Source organism: Ictidomys tridecemlineatus, chromosome 2, assembly GCF_052094955.1.
Source record: "Ictidomys tridecemlineatus isolate mIctTri1 chromosome 2, mIctTri1.hap1, whole genome shotgun sequence".
Taxonomy (NCBI): Eukaryota; Metazoa; Chordata; class Mammalia; order Rodentia; family Sciuridae; genus Ictidomys; species Ictidomys tridecemlineatus.
In genome coordinates this window covers 151,156,023-151,175,143 of record NC_135478.1, presented here as the reverse complement: position 1 = coordinate 151,175,143, position 19,121 = coordinate 151,156,023, and the positions used below count along the sequence as shown (strand labels likewise).

Genomic DNA, 19,121 nt, shown 5'->3' with positions numbered 1-19,121 from the left:
TTAAATTCTGCTTTCACCACCTTTCAAGTAAAAATTAAGAGCACAGATGCCACAGTCTGGCTGGGCACCAAATAACCGAGCCATCACAAAAGCCTTGTAGATTCAAACAGCAACTCTTTATTCCTGAACTCTCACAGGCACTCTACACGCACGTTCTGGGGAAAATACACCCTCCACCGGGCTCTGCGTACCAAATACCCTCTGAATCCCGGGAGAACTCAACAGGGAACTCAAGGAGTGGGCACCTGAGGCAGCAGGATACCAGCAGGATCCACCTTAAACCTGGAACCGCCCTATTCCCAGCAGGATCCACCCTAATCCCTGAGCAGGGTCACCTTTCAAATCAAAACTCTCAAACATTCATGCAATGTCATTGCAAATGACCTGGGTCCAAGGCAAGCCCATTTCCACAATGGAGAGTCCTCCCTCTAAGAAACATTGGGTAGGCTGACAAGGAAATTGCCATGCGTCATTCCTACTTGGCTATGGCTCTCAGCACACAGACCCTGGAAACAGATGATCAGGGTTCAAATCCTGTTCTAGCAACTAATTTGGACCTGTGTTTAAGTTTTCTCCTGTGTAATATGGGAAGAATAATATAGTTTTGTATTTTAGGGTTACTGTGAAGATTTGTTTAGTTATCACATATAAAATGCTTAGGATGGTACTTGGTACACAATAATTGGTCACTTGTTCCTTGCATAATGATGCAGAAATCTAGAACTTTGAGCCAATCCTTTGGGGCAAATTGAAAGCTATTTTTTGACCCCTCATTTGGAGTGAAATACAAGTCAGCATACTTAATTTATATGTTGGAATGTAAATCTTGCTCCCTATATACTAGTGTGTGAAACCCTTGAATGTTCTTTCAGTCTCACTGTGAGCATCTGCTTCTGGATTTTGACTCAGGTGCTACACCTTGTTAAGATGATGACAGCAAGAATAACAACAGTGGCCTTTCTCATTACACATGTAATATACCTATGATGTGAAACTTTGGGAAATATAGGTAAGTAGAAAGAAAATAAAATTTGTCCATAGAGGAAAGAGTACCTACCTAGAATGTGTGAGGTCCTAAGTTTGATCCACTACTAACTAACTAAATAAATAAATAAACCAACCAACCAACAAATAAATAAAAAACCTTAGCAACCAGTTACAACAATATTACCATTTTTGTTTGTATTCTCAGTCTTTATACATACATATGGATTATTTCCCAAAATATATAATTGTTTATATACAAATATTATTATATTATAAATACTGTTTTGCACGCAGTCTTTTAAATTAATAGTATATTGAGTTTGTGTGATAAAATGTTCTTCCATTGTATTTTAACAGCTGCAGAATATTCTATGGATGCAAAATACCACAATGTATTTAGGTATTTTATGTAGTCCCTTGTATTTATACTTACTTTCTCTCTCTCTTTCTCTCTGCCCCCCCCCCCCACACTCTGTCTCTGTCTCTCTCTCTCTCTTTTTCTTGTTTTGCTATTACAATTAAGAGAAGTAACTCTGACATCAGGAAGCTGGATTGATACTGATCCTTTCAGCATTGATCTTGCTATGTGTTGGCCTGGAACTCACAATTAGGCCTTGGTAATCTTCTGCTGAACAAAAGTAATTTCGTGGAATGCCAACATTAGATAAGCCACTCTGTTATGTGATGGATTAAGACAAAACATTACCACTCCTTTATCATAACTGAACGCTGAGAATACATGTACATATTCCAAAGCCACAAAAATAACCAAATATCTCCCTCTCATGGAACATAGGAGTGATTACTGCATCTTTACTAATTATACCTCTAGTTTTTTTTTAATATTTATTTTTTAGATGACACAACACATTTATTTTACTTGTTTATTTTTGTATGTGGTGCTGAGGATTGAACCCAGGGTCTCACATGTGCGAGGCGAGCGCTCTACCACTGAACCCCAACCCCAACCCCCTCTAGTCTTACTCTAGTCATTTCTGCATCTATATATGGTTTATTTATTTATTTTAAAAATATTTATTTAGTTGTAGATGAACACATAGTATCTTTTTTAAAAAATTTTTTATGTGGTACTGAGGATTGAACCCAGTACCTCACACATTTGAGGCAAGCACTTTGCCCCTGAGCTATAGCCTCAGCCCCTATATAAGGTTTATTAATACACAAAATTACATAATTAGCTTTGCTTCCTTCCATCATCTGATACTTGTTCAAAATACAGTTATGTTTCTAATGATTTTTGTCTTGGGGGCATTGGTATGGTCATCTTAGTTCTTCAATCATTAGCTATATTGCACCTCAAAATAAGTTCCTTGTTGAGACAATAGTTTTCAAGTGAGAAAAATGTTAACCACTCATTTCTTTAAGTTTCCTAAGTTTTATTTTGATATCATTTCAAATTATCATAAAGCAGCATGTTTGAAATGCATTACCTCGAGTTTTTTGAGAAATGCCTTTCTCTTACATTATATTGTTACTTTCTTAAGAGTCAACATAGAAAGTTCTGGTATATCTTTATATTTTCTATAAAGTATCTTTATAAATACATATAAATATTTCATATTAAAGTGCTAGGAAAAAATTTTCTCTCTTTGTGATAGCTTTTCTCCAAAGATAGCCTCCAATGAAACATGCCGCCTCCCACTATCATTCCTTGCTGTAGTCCCCACATGAATCCAGTTGGCTGTAACTTGTGTTAACAAAGAGAATGTGGCAAAAGTGACACTGTGCGAATTCCAAGCCAACCCTTTAAGAAGACTGGCAATTTCTACTTCTACTTTCTTAGAATGCTCACTTTGTAGGAGAGCCTCCACGCCAGCAGTCCAGTTATCGTCTCTTTGTTAAGTTTTTGTTTGTTTTACTTTGGAATAATCCTCTCCTTAACCTTTTACATCTCAAATATTCTCTGCCCTTCCACTCCTGGGATGAATGCTTCACCCCACTGTATATTGTGGCTGATATATGTCCAGGCATTTCATTAAAAATTGTTTAAAATTCTTTGGCAAAGAGATAAGAAAGAGATAAAATAAAGCTCAAGATAAACTGGGAGCAGTGGTATAAACCTATAATCCCAGCAGCTTGGGAGGCTGAGGCTGGAGGATGGTAAGTTCAAAGCCTGCCTCAGCAACAGCAAGGTGCTAAGTAACTCAGTGAGACCCTGTCTTCAAATAAATACAAAATAGGGCTGGGGATGCAGCTCAGTGGTCAAGTTCGAGTGCCCCTGAGTTCAATCCCTGTTACCCACTTCTCCCAAAAAAGCTGGAGATAAATTTGCACAGTTAATATGGGAAAGTGAATAGCACTGTGAAAATGAGCATGAGTTTGAAGGTAAGAGATGTGGTTGTGAACCTGGCTTTATCCTTTCCTGCATGAGCTCTTGGGGATGTCATTTAACTTCTTTGAAGCTCAATTTTCTTATTTGTTAATTGTGAATAATAGCTATGTGATACAGCTATAAAAGTAAGTCAATGTATGTAAAGCTCTTATCATAGTAAGTGATTTTTAAATAAGTAAGAGAAAGAATGAATTACTCAAATGACCTAATCAGGCTCTAAAGAGATACAACTACCCAGAACAGCAGATTAATTCTACGAGCATAAATGTAAAAAATTAATGTTTTACCCAACTCTCCTGTTCATTGTCTGTGACCTAGCAGAACTTATTTAAACTTTTAAATGTAATGAAATGATATCAAAATAAAATAGAACTGTCTTGTTCCCACTTTGAGTGAGCACCCTAAAAATGATTACCAAGCATTTCCAAATCCCAGTGAGAAGTAAGATCACTAAATCTGGAGTTGAAGAGGAAGTAGCTGAGAGCTGATTTCCCAGCATTTAGCTGACCATACCCCTCTTGCCAGAGGAGAAAAAAGAATAGAATGTTTGGGACACAGCTGTCATTGTTAGTATTCTGTGAGACCCTGATCCCAAAGTGGGGGATCCTCTCATGCATTACAGTCACTTTCATGTGTTTTTATTCTTCTTTAATCTGAAAAGTTCCTCAGTCTTTCTTTATATTTCATAAGCTTGAGTAGAGGTATTTTATTTTGGAGCAACCCTCAATTTGAGTTTATTGATGTTTCCTGGTAACCAGATTCAAGTTTTGCATTTTAAGCAAGGATATTTCATAACTGATACTATGTTTCTTTAATGCATCACATCAGAAAATGCCTGGTGTCAGTTTGTGCAATAATTGCTCATTTTAACTGATCCTTTGGATAAAGTGGTGTTTGCTAGGTTTCTCTACCATGAAGTTACAATTTTATCATTCATTATTTAGTAAGTATCTTGGAGGGAGACACTTTGAAACAATTTAAATTTCCTGCTGCACGTCAAACTTTCATCAACTAATTTTAGCATACACTGATGCTTCTTGCCTGAATCAATCAGTACTGTGGTAATTGCAAAGTGAGAAGTTGGCTTTTGACTTATTGTTAATTTTGCAGTGTTGGGAATGAAACCCAGAGCCCGTGCATCTCAGCAGGCAATATACCACTGAGCTACATCTGTAGCCCTGCAAAAATGAGAATTTGGAAGTATATTATTACATTATTACATAGGAATGGACATGTTTAAGTTCTGAATTGAGACTATTTCAGAAACTTAAAAATCAGACTTTAATTATCTACAAATGAGCAGGTAGATTATAGGATTTGCTTTAGATTTTATGCCTAAGAACAGGATTGATTGGAGAAAAGACAGTTGTTTTTCCAATGATAACTTATGAGTTCTAACTATTCAGTAGTCTTTAGCTAATATGATATAATAATAGCACCTATCCCAGAGGTTGGGGAGGAAAGTGAGGTAATTCAAGTAAAATGCTAAACATACATTAACTAATTCTCAGTGATGTAGCTAACTACTACTGCTACTACAAAAGAGTCAAAAAAATTACCAGCATGAATAAGGGGAGGGGCCTGAGGTTGTAGTTTAGTGGTAGAGCACTTGCCTAGCATGTATTATGCACTGGATTCAATCCTCAGCACCATATAAATAAATAAGTAAGTTACAAAAAATTTTTAAAAGGGGGCTGGGGTTGTAGCTCAGTGATGGAGTGCTGCCTAGCATGCATGAGGCACTGGGTTCGATCCTCAGCACCACATAAAAATAAATGAATAAAATAAAGGTATTGTTTATATACAACTAAAAATATTTAAAAAAATTTAAAAAGTAAGGGGAGGTATCCCTTAACAATAATAGTATATATGTTTAAAAGCAATTAGAGATTTTAGTTGACTCTAACTTTAACAAAACCTATAATATGAATGGTTCTGAAAAGAGAAATGATATTTAGATAAAATCTTGCTTTCAAATCTGGTTGTCTTTTACTTTTAGCAGGAATAAAGACAACTGGAGTATGTTGAAAAGGCAGTGGTCAGTTGGGAAGTAGACCAAAAAAATACCCTGCAAAGGGAAAATTAGGATTATTTCTTTGTGTGTTAATTACAAAAAATAGCTGCAAATTTTTTTTTTCCATGCTGGTGGTTGAATCTAGGACCTCACAGGTGCTAGACAAGCTCTATACCACTAATTTATATCCCCAGTTCCTAGCCACAATTTTTTTTTTCTATCTCAGAATGCCTTGCTCTTTGCCTTGTGACTCTGCTGCTCCTCCCAAGAGTTAGAGTCTATTTTTCCGACCCTCTTTAACCCATTCAAGTCTGTCTGTGGTTTTGACTAATAGACGGTGGCAGTGCTGTCACTGTGGGAGTTATTATTCTGGGTCTTAGAAATCATTGTATCATCTTCTCTTTCCTTCTATCCTGACACTATTGGTAAGAAAGTCCAACTCCTTGGGGATGAGAAACCATGTGGAAAGGGATATCAAAATGATAACCAATATCCACCAGACATGTGAGTGAGGCCATCTTAGACAACTCAGACCCCTTCCATCCCAGTTCAGGGGCCAGATGATTGCAGTTGCAGAGAAGATTCCAAGGGAGAACAGCAGAAAAACCATATAGATGAGCCTAACCCGAAGTGTTCCAAACTCAACCCTTGGAACTGATAGACTTTGGAAAAAGTCAGACACAGAAGGATTGTGAAGAGTGAATGTACCTGAGGGTACAGCCTAAAAGATGGGATTCAGGGCTAAGAGGTGGATGGAATAGGATGTAAGATTTCTTTTCAGTATGTGAAATAGCTTTAAATGGATTTTTCTAAAGATGAAATAAACTTCATTTGAAAGTAGTGAGCTTATAATTTACTGCAGGAGTTCTCCCAGCCTTTGTTTGTTTCTTGGAATAGACTGAATAACCTTTACATATCAGGGATGATGTAGAATGTCTGGATTAAAGTCTTGGACAGGTTCCTCCACATTTACAATTGTGGGATCCTGAGAGAACTTTTCTGTATATATTTGTTCTGGAAGTACTGAAAATGTTTTCCTTTTCTTTTCACTAGAGTAACAATTTTAACAGTTTTCTCCAAAGTTTACAACAACAAAGATGATTCATTGCAAACATCTGTGTAAGCTATTGCCTCTTGCCTTTTGTCCTTTTAGTTAATAAAATTGCAGAGTTTGAGCTCTTAAACAACTTCCTCCTCTCCTTCTCCTTCTCCTTCTTCTCTTCTTTTTGGTGCTACTGGGGATTTAACCTGGTGACACTTTACCAATGAGCTACATTCCCAGGTACCCTCTCCCCCGTAAAAAGGATCTTATTTTGGTTTCGCCTCACATTTGGATATTTAAACTATTTAACACCTGGCATTGTGCCTCATTGGTACACTAGAAATGTCATGAGGTAGAACAGTCTGTGTTTAGACTTGGCCTTAGGCTATAGCTCTTCTCTGGAAGCTATGTCAGGGTTCATTTAGTTGCAAGAAATCAAAGCTATCATCATATTTGTTCCTCTTTCGGTAGTCCATAGACAAGCCCTTCCTTCTTGGGGAATCCTTCATTAGATGGCAGCTTTGGGGGAAGACTGTCCAGGGTATCCCCTTCCCAGAAGGGAGTTCCTTCCTGCCTGCCATTTGCAGTCAGGGTACTAGCAGGTGATTGAGACTTGACCATTTAGCCTCTTCTACCTGGAGTGTTAAGTCTGGAGCAAATGAGGAGCTAATTAAGATTCATAAATACTTCTGCTGAGGTTAGTGGTGATCCATAGCAGTGGTGGAGGTATCCTGGCCAAATTATCCTTGTTAAAAGATATTTGGGGGCTAGGGGGTATAGCTCAGGGGTAAAGTGATTACTTACTATGCGAGAAGCCCTGGTTTGATCCCCAGCATCACAAAAAATCACAATAAAAAAGACAGTTGGACCAGTGGATTTTCCAGAGATGCCTCAATTCCAACTTATCTTTAGCTTTTTAGCCTTTCATAGAAACCCCTGATGTTCTCTTTCTCCCTCCCTCCCTCCCTCCCTTTATCCATTCCCTTCCTTCCTTCCTTTCCTTTCTTCCTCCCTCCCTCCCTCCCTTCCTTCCTTCCTTCCTTTCTTTTTTTAAGATAATTAGAGTCAGTTTCTGTTGGTTGCAATTAAGGACTCCTACTGATTCCTTCAATCAAGGTGGCTTTAGGCAATACAAATTGATTGTAGGGATGCAGAGCTCTCTCAGGAAGTAGATCTTCCCTGACCACCAGGTCACCAGGTGTAACACCCCCCACCCCTGCTTTGCCAGTCTTTGTCCTCTTACCTTACTGTTTTTTTTTTTCCTCAGAAGATTTATCATGTTTTGACATAGCATCCATTTGTTATCTCCCTTTAATGGACCATCAACTCCATGAGAGCAGGAACTTTTGATGGCTTATTGCTTTTTTTTTTTTTTTTTTTTTTTTTTTAGCATCAGCCTTGTTGAATGAAGAAATGAATCCAAAGGAAGAAACAAAACAAAAGCTCACGAAGGACTGGAAAGCCATCAGGACATGGGGTAAACTTCTCTCCCAAGGGCCTCTTTCTAGGGCTACATGTTTGTTCATCTCTTCTTTTCTCATCTGCTTTTTTACTCTTATTTACAGACTAGGATGGAGAGGGAGAAATAGAAAGAAATAAATACTTTAAACCAGAGGCTTCCTAACATGGTAATTCCTTAGAATCATAGCAGTATCATTTTTCAAACTTTGATAACTGGACCTTGCTCAAGACTTCCTGAATCAAAATTACCATGAATAAGACTCTGGAATTTCTAGTCTTGAAATCCATATTTAGCTAGCTAGGCACTGAATTGTAAATGTTTCTAAGAACTTCTGCTTTAAGCAAATTAAACTTTTCCCAAAATATTGCATGGGGTTGACTTTGTCAACAGATGTTCTTTGAGACCATGGGCATGTGAGCCAGCTCTGGTATAGGGAGACTGTAGGGAGGAAAAATGAAGTCCTGGATTTTGTGTAGCTGATATCCTGTGGTTGATCTCATACACAGGAAAAGGGAGAGAAATGCCCTGTTTTTATCAAGGTGATTTCACAAATGTCTAGAAAACATATTGTAGTATTATTGAAAGAGAAGAATACTAGACGAGATGTCAAAATGTCTAGTTTCTACTCTTGCTACCTGCATGCTATCTTTTTGGCAGGTCATCTTGAAAAACCAGCCTCTACCTCAGAGCAAAGCCTGTCCAAGGGACATGACCTTTGTCCTTGGAAAGACCCACAGAGCACTCCTAGGCACATTCCCACCCTGCTAAGTTGTTTATCTACAAATAATAGGAAAGATCTGCTGAGCCAGGTGTCCCTGACTCAGTCAGGCTAGTGGAGACCCATAGTAACCCCCTAGCAGCCACCAATCAGCATGAGACAGGGAAATACCTGGGATGCCAGATGACCCTCCCAGTAATTTATGGTGGTTGATAACGTGTTGGGAAACCATGTAGTTCACGAACACCCCTCTTGGCTTAAACCAATCAGTTCAAATGAATCCCCCTCTTGTACTGACCAATTACCCCTACCCAACTTGTTCCCGCCAGTGAATGTGCTAATCATGTTTTAGAGTTGTTATTTGATTTTCCCGCAGTGTGTGATGATTTGCTAAGAGATGCTATGATGTATGTGAAGTCTCTGCCTTCCCCAAAGAATGTATAAAACTGCTGCAAACCCTGGGCTCTGGGCCTCTCAGCGTCACCAGTTGCTGTGCATGCACGGATAACCGAGCTAGCTCGCAATAAACACCTCTTTGCTGCTTACATTTGATCTTGGGTCTCTGGTGGTCTTTTGGGGGTCCTGAATTCGAGCATAACAATCTGACTATTCTGAGCCTTAGTTTCCTTGACAAAAGCCATGATAATAGATTTTTTTCCTGTTTATTTCCCAGGGTATTTTAACAATTAGATGAGAAATACTGTTATGCTCGAATTCGGGACCCCCAAAGACCACCAGAGACCCAAGATTGATGTAAGCAGCAAAGAGGTGTTTATTGCGAGCTAGCTCGGTCATCTGCGCGCACACACACACAGCAACTGGTGACACTGAGAGGCCCCGAGCCCAGGGTTTGCAGCAGTTTTATACATTCTTTGGACAGGGCAGGGACTTCACATATATCATAGCAGATCATCACACACCACCGGAAAATCAAATAACAACTCTAAAACATGATTAGCACATTCACTGGCGGGAACAAGTTGGGTAGGGGTGATTGGTCAGTACAAAAGGGGTATTCATTTGAACTGATTGATTTAAGCCAAGAGGGGTGTACTCGTGCTGAACTACATGGTTTTCCAACATGTTATCAACCACCATAAACTACTGGGAGGGTCATCTGGCATCCCAGGTATTTCCCTGTCTCATGCTGATTGGTGGCTGCTAGGGGGTTGCTATGGGTGCCCACCTAGCCTGACTGAGTCTGGGACACCTGGCACAGCAGATCTCTCCTGTTATTTGTAGATAAACAACTTAGCAGGGTCGGAATGTGCTTAGGAGTGCTCTGTGGGTTTTTCCAAGGACAAAGGCCATGTCCCTTCCTTGAACAGGCTTTGCTCTGAGATAGAGGCTGGTTTTTCAATACAAAAATGTTTTGAAAATTATACAAATGTCAGCCACAATGTTGTTTCTATAGATCCTATAGTTTCCATAAATTGTATAGATTTTTTTTTCTTTTTGGGTACTGGGGATTGAACTCAGGGACACTCAACCACTGAGCCACAATCCCAGCGCCGTTTGTATTTTATTTAGAGATAGGGTCTCATGGGATTGCATAATACCTCACTATGGCTGAGGCTGGCTTTGAACTCACGATCCTCCTGTATTAGCCTCCTAAGCTGCTGGGATTACAGGTATGATTATGAGTTCCCAGTAATCATATTAACAGAAGATTGATTTCCAAATTTAACAATGTCCTTTTATGATTAAACATCATCTAGCTGCCACCTGGTCTTACATTACAAACATTATATAACCTTGAATTTCTACAATACTTTTCACTACCATATCATTGAGTAACATCTTATATTGCTCTTCCATTGATTTCTTTGTTGGGCTTGTCTTCTTAACCTTCTTGTAAAACCACCAAGTGTGGGTCTTTTGTTCTTGCCACGTGTTCTCCAAGGCACCAGGCATAAACCTGGGCTGTTGGTGTTCTAGAAATATTTGATGAACTGATTCAATAGAGGAAATTATTTGTATGATAACTGAGAATGTGTGTCCTATTTGTTATCATCAGCCAAATGAGGAAACAGTGTAGTTAACTGCCTGCTGTTTTTTTTTTTTTTAACTTCTTTTCCTCCCTCTCATTTTTTTTTTTTTTTTGTGGAATCTGAGAGAGATGGCTGACAGGATGTGGGTGGGAATAGATGAATCTGACAAGGACTAGAGTTTTAATGTTGCATCTATCTGTTCTGCTAAAGGACTATCTATTCTGCTAAAGGATTGATCTGAGTTGTGTGTAATGGGGAATGTATTAGGATGCGTGAATTTTGTAGAACACATTTAAGTGGAACAGATGTCATACAAAACTCTTGGGATTATAAGAATTAAATGTAATAAAGTTATAATGCTTAGATAAAAATATTAATACAATTCAGCACCATATTACATTTCTTTCTGTAAATTCTCAGTGTCATCTATCTTGATTGATTAGATCTCATAATCTATTTGAGAAAGTGTAAGTAGAGAGATACTTATGTTAGTCAGCTACTTTGTATTGCTGTGACCAAAATACCTGATAAAAACAAGTTAAAGGAGTTTAACAAGTTTATTTGGAGCTTATGATTTCAGAGGTCTTAGTCCATGATTTGTTGACTCCATTGCTCTGGGTGAGAGGTGAGGGAGAATATAATGGTGGAAGGCATGGTGGAGGAAAGCTGCTCAGCTCAAGGCAGCTAGGAAGCAAAGAAAAGAAAGGGAAAGGGGCTAGAGACAAGATAAACCCTTCAGGACATGTTCCTAGTGACTTACTTCCTCCAACTAGTTTCCATCTCCAAGTTGTAGTTCATTCAGCTATCATATATTAATCCTTCAAATGAATTAATCCAGTGATGATTTGCCGGGTTTTGTTCACGACTAAAACACTCAGAGGTCACTCCTCTGACCTTCGAGGTCTTCAGGAAGAGAGAGAGGGGGGGGCGGGGAGAGAGAGAGAGAGAGAGACTGCCTGTGCTGACCCCTTTTATTGAGGAGAAGCTATTCAAATGAGGCAAGGGGTCAGGTTTCAGGGGGCTGAGTCTAGCTTCAGGATGTCTGCTGTCAGCAGGTTGACTGACATATAGGTAGGCCACACCCAAGGGCACAGTAAGATAAGGGGGCACACAAATGGCATTTCCATGGAACATTCTATCCCAAACAGAGCAAGGGGGAATATTACAAAGAAATAGGTGAGCATAGCTCCATCCATGGGGCTCTAGGAAGACATGCCCATGCACGAAGATACGGTCCCTCAAACCCAGGAAGGGTGGGGCAGTCTGCCAAGTGTCTCAATCTCTTAGCTTGCACTCAGTCACATGCAAGGTTGGTCTCCCATAATGAGGTCCAAACCCTCATGATCCAATCATTTCCTAAGAGCCCCACCTCTGAACCTTGCTGCATTGGGGATCAAGATTTTATCACATGAGCTTTTAGGGGACATTCCAGATCCAAACTATAACAGAACCTATAATTTTATAATAAATAAACTGAAACATAATCAGGTAAAATGATTTAATCATTGGGATTTATTAAATAAAATTATTAAAAATTGAATCCATTTTAGAAATTTTCATTATTGTTAGCAGGTTACTTTCACATTCCAAGGTCCCAAAGAAGAGGGAAAAGGCAAGCCCTGTCCTTACCTAGCCTGTTGGACTCCTCCAGATCAAACATTTGGGACCATCATACTGAAAAATAGAGGTGTCCATGGAGGTCAGGCACCCCTACAGCCGAATGGAAGTTGCTTCCTGGTTTAGGCCTTACCAACAATGGCCTCCATCAGGGAGGCTTACTTCACTTCTGACTTGTCTCTCTCTCCTACCATTGTACTCCCTGTAAGCACATGGCGACCAAATGATGGAGGCAGGAAAGGGGAAGCAAACTTTGGATCAGCAAGCTTTCCTTTATTCTTCAGCGAAGTCAATCAATTAGGCACAGGAGGGCTCATTTTTGGGTATGGGAAATTGACTTCCGGGTTTACAGAAGGAATTTGGGTTAAGTTTACAGTGAGGGTGACTTAATCACTGGGGATGGTGGACATGCAGTTTGGACAGACAGGGACCTAGTTGTGCAGGTTAAAATTTTAACTCAGGAAGGCAGTTGTAAAAAGTTTTAAACTTGTTGTCACTGGGAAAAGCCCACAACTAGGTGTTCACTGCGTATCTCTGAGACCCATTGTTATCTAGAGATTCACTATTTGCTTTACTCCTTCCAGAACTCATCTGCAATGGGAAAGGGTAAAAGTCCAGGGCCTAGTGTTTCAGTATTTGCCTCCTTCCCTCAGGACCCATTGTGGGTGGGAAGGGGTAAATGTTTGCATTTGGTGGAGATGCTGGGGATGAACCCAGGAAGGGATGAAAGTTTGTTTTTTTCCTCAGGGCCCATTGTTAATGTTTGGCTAATTTCCCTCCCTCCTCCTGAGCCACACTGTCCCTCCATTTTTTCTTGGGAAGCTATTTTTTTTTAAGAATTTTAATATTTATTTTTTAGTTTTTCGGCGGACACAACGTCTTTGTTTGTATGTGGTGCTGAGGATCGAACCCGGGCAGCACACATGCCAGGCGAGCATGCTACCTCTTGAGCCACATCCCCAGCCCCCACTGGGAAGCTATTTTGTAGGAGTATTATTTTCCATAACCCTTGACTCCCCATTTCAAACTCAGAAGAGTCAAATCTGCTCACAGGAAAGAATCACCATTTCCTTATAAATTTAGTGCAGGATTCTTTTCATGGTTTTAGGAAATCTGAGATATTTCAGGCCTGAGCATTATGCTCTGCCTCAGAAATAAGAATGGAACTAGAAACTCCAATTCTACTTCCTTATACCTATTCAGGTTAACTCTTTTCCTCAGAGAGTACACGGTTAAACTTGGGAATGACTATTTCTCTTGTTTGCATATTACTAGTCTTGTCTTTTTAAAGATATCTTTCTTTTTTTTATAAAGATTTTTTAAAAGATGGACACAATATCTTTATTTATTTTATTTTATTTTTTATATGGTGTTGAGGATCGAACCCAGTGCCTCACCCATGCTAGGCAAACACTCTACCACTGAGCCACAACCCTAACCCCCAGCCTTATCTTTTAGGAAGAGATTACCTTCTCCTGTATTATGTTGCTTAGGAAGGTGGCAATTTCCTAGCAGGAGTTTGGTCCTAGTTGGCTGTGGGTTTTCTCTTTGTTTGCAGAAAGCAATACTTTCAACTCTTATTAAATTCATTTGAGCAGCTAATTACATTTTTAAAAAATTCTAGGTCTTTCTTTGACAGATGAGTGGGAGGAGTTTGGCAATACATCTCCCTATTAAGAAAATGGTTTCTAAGTTGGAAAGTGCTATAAAAGATAGAGCAATTATTATTATTTTTTAAATCTCTTGAGACTTCTAAATTGGTTTACTCTTTATCTACTAAGATGTATGTGACAGGAAGTCTTGAAAGTAGCTTTAACTGAACCCTTAAAATTGAGGGAAACTCTGTCAGAGAGTTAAATAACACTTACTAAATAGATACAGTGACCAGAAATTCGTGTACTGTGGTCCAGAGATAGATTCATTCACTCATCATGTATTTATTCAGTGCTCTTGCCAGTGTCTGGAAACAGTGGATAGGAAGGCGTTTATGATCTAACATAGAAAATTGGTTTAATATACATAAATATGAGGTAATCAAATACAGAACCACCTCCCATCTTAACACTTCATGACTTCTCAAATTAAGTTCTTTAATTTGTTCTTTAAGGCCCTCCAAGCTCCTGTTTCTCCTACCTTTTTAGTTTTCTCATATAACTCTATAGCAGCATTGTCCAACAGAAATATAAAACAAGCTGGATGTACTAGCGCAGGCCTGTAATCCTAGGATCTTGGAAGGCTGGGCAGGATGATCACAAGCCTGGGCAATTTAGTGAGCCCTTGTTTCAAAATAAAATAAAAAAGTCTTTGTAATGGAGCATGCCCTGTAATCCCAATGGTTCAGGAGGTTGAGGCAGGAGGATCAACTAGTTCAAAGTCAGTTTAGGCAATTTATCAAAGCACTTAGCAACCCTGCTTCTAAAATGGGGGGGGAGTGGGGGTAGGAGGGTGTGGTGCTGAGGATGTGGCTCAGTGGCTAAACACCCTGGGTTCAATTCCCAGTACCAAAAAAAAAAAAAAAAAGTCTGGGAGTGTACCTTGATGGTACTTGCCTACCATGTTCAAGGTTCTGGGTTCAATCCTCATTACCCACCTCCTTTTATATACATATGTATATATATCAATCCACAAATCTGATTTTATTTTTGCTTACTATATTTTAAAAAGTAAAAAAATTATGTAAATTAATTTTTAAATTTTTATACTGGAAATTGAATCCAGGGGAGCTTAACCACTGAGCCTTATATATATCCCCAGCCCTTTTTATTTTTTAATTTGAGATAGGGTCTTGCTAAGTTACTTAGGGCCTTGCTAAATTGCTGAGGCTGGCCTTGAACTTGGGATCCTCCTGTCTTAGCTTCTTGAGTCACTGGAATTATAGGCCTGTGCCATTGCACCTGGCAGATAAATTACTTTTAACAATGTATTTTATTTAACTAATACATAAAAATTGTATCATTTAACATATATATATATATATATCTCCAATATTTTAAAACCCTAAGAAAGTCTGGCTGGGCACAAAATAACCGAGCCACCACAAAAGCCTTGTAGATTCAAACAGCAATTCTTTATTCTCGAACTCTCACCGGCACTCTACACGCACGTTCTGGGGAAAATACACACCTCCACTGGGCTCTGCATCCCAAAATACTCTCTGAATCCCGCGAGAACTCAATGGGAACTCAAGGAGTGGGCGCCTGAGACAGCAGGATCCACCTTAAACCTGGAACCGCCCTAAACCCAGATCTACCCTAATCCCTGAGCAAGGTCACCTTACATGCAATGTCACTGCAAATGACCTGGGTCCAAGGCAAGCCCATTTCCACAATGGAAAATCCTCCCTCTAAGCAACATTGGGTAGGCTGACAAGAAAATTGCCATGCGTCATTCCTACTTGGCTATGGCTCTCAGCACTTTTTCATACTAAATCTTCAATATTTGGTGTGTATGTTGAGTTTACAGCACAATTCAAGTCACATTAACTACACTGAAGTTCTCAAGAGTCACATGTGGTTAGTGCTACTGCCCCATTCAGATGCAAGTATTTTTTCTCTACATGTAGCAGATACCACATTCTACTGAGGCTGTTTGTATATTTATTATCTCCATATCCTCTACCATACGGTTTACCTCATGATTTACCTACTTTAGTGTCTTTAATGTGATAAAATGATAATAATCACACCTCCTGAGGACTTGTCCAAGCTCTGTGAACCAGTGGTGTTTACTGCTGAACTACATCCCCAAGCCTTTTTTTTTTTTTTTTAAATTTTGAGACAAGATCTTGTTAAGTTGCCTAGGCTGTCCTTGAACTTGTGATCCTCCTGCCTTAGCCTCTTTTTCTTTAATATTTATTTTTTAGTTTTAGGTGGACACAATATCTTTATTTTATTTTTCTGTGGTGCTGAGGATCGAACCCAGTGCTTCATGCATGCTAGGCGAACACCCTACCACTGAGTCACAACCTCGGCCCAGCCTTTATTTATTTATTTATTTTTAAATTTTTTTGGTGTGTGTTAGCACAAACACATTTATTTACTAACCAAAGGGATGATCTTAGTTAAACCAACACTTTGAAATAGTTGCATGTAAAATGTTTGTGATAGATAATTAAACACAGTAATGAAAAAAAAAGGCAGTCTGGAGATTAGCTCATTGAACTGAGCTTCTTCATTCTTTCAGCTAATTCCTGTCCAAAGTGATGATGGAATTTTTATTCTACTTTCTTATAGACTCAAGTACAGGTAACATTTTTCATGACACACTCCACCACTAACTTCCCATCTTTCAATTTTCTTGTTATTGTGCTTTCCTTCCCATCCCATTCCTGATGCTGAACAAATGCATCGTCAACAAAGCTGCAGACCATCTGAGTTTTTCTGCCATCAGCTGTAGTTTCTTCAAACTTCTCTCCCAGGGTACAAGAAAACTGTGTTGTTTTCAAAGTGCTTTCAGTTTTTATGTTGAGCTTCTGGCCGTCAAGGGTGATGATACAATCTGGTTTGGCCATTGCACCCATTTTCCTCATAGTCAGTTCCACTCTTAGTTCTTTCATGTAGTCATCAAAGCCTTTGCTGTCCACCAGGCGCCATCTTCCTTCCAGCTGCTGAACAGTGGCCATGGTGGGCCCGGGCGGGCTGGTGTACCCGGCGAGGGGAGCTGCTGGGAGGTGGATAGCATGCTCTATTTATTTATTTTTAAACTGGGTGGAATATGAACCATTTTAAAAAGTATTTATTTATTTTTATATGGTACTATGGATAGAACCCAGTGCCTTACACATGCTGGGGAAGTACTCTGCCACTGAGTGATAGCTCTAGCTTTGCCTCAACCTCTTGAGTCCCTGAAATTATAGGTGTGTACCACCACACCCAGCTGCTCTTTTATTTTTAAATTGGAAAACATGTGGAAAATGTATAAACAATAAATATACTATAGTCTAACAAATTATACAGTTTACAACTGTGTAACTACCACCTATACCAAGAAATAGAGAGTTGTAGACTATCTGCCAGCTTCTTCCCAATCTCAACTCCCTCCCCTTAGGGGTTCCAGAGGTAGTCATTACTTACCCTTTTATGGTAACCAATTCCTTGCTTTTTTTTATATTTTAACACATAAGTATGCATTCTTTTTTTTTTCTTTTTTGAAAATTATAAAATGGAATTACACAGTATATATTATCTGGTATATAATTTTTTTAACATTATGTTTTCAGAATTCATCTATATGTAGTTTGTTCCTTTTTCTAAATTGCTCTATTAATTTGCTCTTCCTGTAGCAAAGTATGAGAATTCCCAATGTTTTCTGCTCCTGGTCAACATTTGCAATTGTTAGCCATTTTTATTTTGGCCATTCTGGTGGGTGATGTAGCATTCTCTCATTATGGTTTAAATTCTCCTGTTTTCAGATGAAGTTGACTTTGTTTTGTGTGTGTTTACTGATTATTTGGATTTATTCCTTAGTGAAGAGTCTGTTGAAATATTTTTCTTATAATTGCATTTCTTTATATATTCAGAATAAAAGTTCTTTCTTGATTATACATATTGTAAACTTATTCAACTCTGAGGCTTGGCTTTTTACTCTTTTAATGGTGTAATTTAATTTGATGAAAGCAAGTCTTTTATTTTATTTCATTTTAGTTGTCAATGGACCTTTACTTTATTTATTGATATGTGGTGCTGAGAATCAAACCCGGTGCCTCACACATGCTAGGCAAGTGCTCTGCCATTGAGCCACCACCCCAGCTCTGAAAGCAAGTCTTAGTGTAAGCAAATTTATTCATTTTTTTCTATCACAGTGCTTTTTGAATTAGCTTAAAAAAACTGTCCCCTACTTTTGAAGGTATAGATACATGCTTCCATGTTATCTTTAAAAACAATTAAAACTTTATTGTTTTTGCCTTCCAAATTTATGTCTATTATCTACTTGGAATTGATTTTTGTGTGTAATGTGGAGTCAAATTTCATTTCTTTCCCATGTAGAACTATTTTTCTCAGAACAATTAGTTATTGAAAACTGTCCTTTAGGTATTGCTCTCCATTGCCACCAAGACAACATAAATCAATTCCTATTTATGGGTGAGACTTTCATGGCTCTTTATTCTGTCCCATTGGTATGTTCTGTTCCACTGATATATATATATATATATATATATATATATATATATATATATATATATATATATATTTCAATGTAGTATATCTCAATATATCAAGCCTATGGAGTTGCTGGGATCACAGCTGAGTGCCATAGTGCCCAGACTCTGACAGGAAATTTTAAATTACTTTGCCAAGTTTTTCTGTCTCATACACAGACAAATCTATTGATACAGCCTGGACTAGCCCTGAATATATAGATACAATTGGAGAGACTTTGACATCTTTAAGTATTGAATTTTCCAACCTATAAACATGGTACAGCTCTGATTTAATTAGGTCTTCTTCAGTACCTTTCACTGTTTTCTTCATACAGATTTTGTATCTTATTCAAACGTCCTTGATATTTGTTGGAGTTACTCTAAATGATATTATTTTTTCCCCGGCATACAGAAATAATATTGATTTTTAAAAGTCTGATTTTGTGTGGTATTCAACTAAGGCCATGTTCTTGCTAGGCTAAAGCTTTACCACTGACCCCAAGACCCCAATTTTAAAAAATCTATTAATTTTGTTAAACTCTTATTAATCATAATAAAATTTTGTTTTGGGGGTTGGGGTGGGTGGAAGAATTCAATCCAGGGTGTTTTTATCACTGAGCTACACCTCCAGTTCTTTTTATTTTTTGAGACAGGGCCTCGCTAAGTTGCTGATGCTGCTCTGGAATTTAACAATCCTCCTGCTTCAGCCTCCTGAGTCGCTGGGATTACAGGTTTGTAATCTGTAATTAATTGTACTAATTTATCTGATATTCTTTTTGGCTTGTCATATACATAATT

At 38.5% G+C, this 19,121-nt stretch overlaps 1 protein-coding gene across 1 annotated transcript; it reads right to left on the bottom strand.

Moving 5' to 3' along the window:
* Window positions 1-15,187: 15,187 nt before the first annotated feature.
* LOC101972909 (fatty acid-binding protein 5) lies at window positions 15,188-16,833 on the bottom strand. The gene has a single exon (XM_078030760.1). The coding sequence runs from the start codon at window positions 16,803-16,805 to the stop codon at window positions 16,419-16,421; it is 387 nt and encodes a 128-aa protein (XP_077886886.1). The 5' UTR covers window positions 16,806-16,833; the 3' UTR covers window positions 15,188-16,418.
* Between the last annotated feature and the right edge of the window lie 2,288 nt (window positions 16,834-19,121).

Bases quoted from the DNA above. Each gene is read 5' to 3' on its own strand.
- LOC101972909 (XM_078030760.1), bottom strand. From the start codon at position 16,805: ATGGCCACTGTTCAGCAGCTGGAAGGAAGATGGCGCCTGGTGGACAGC.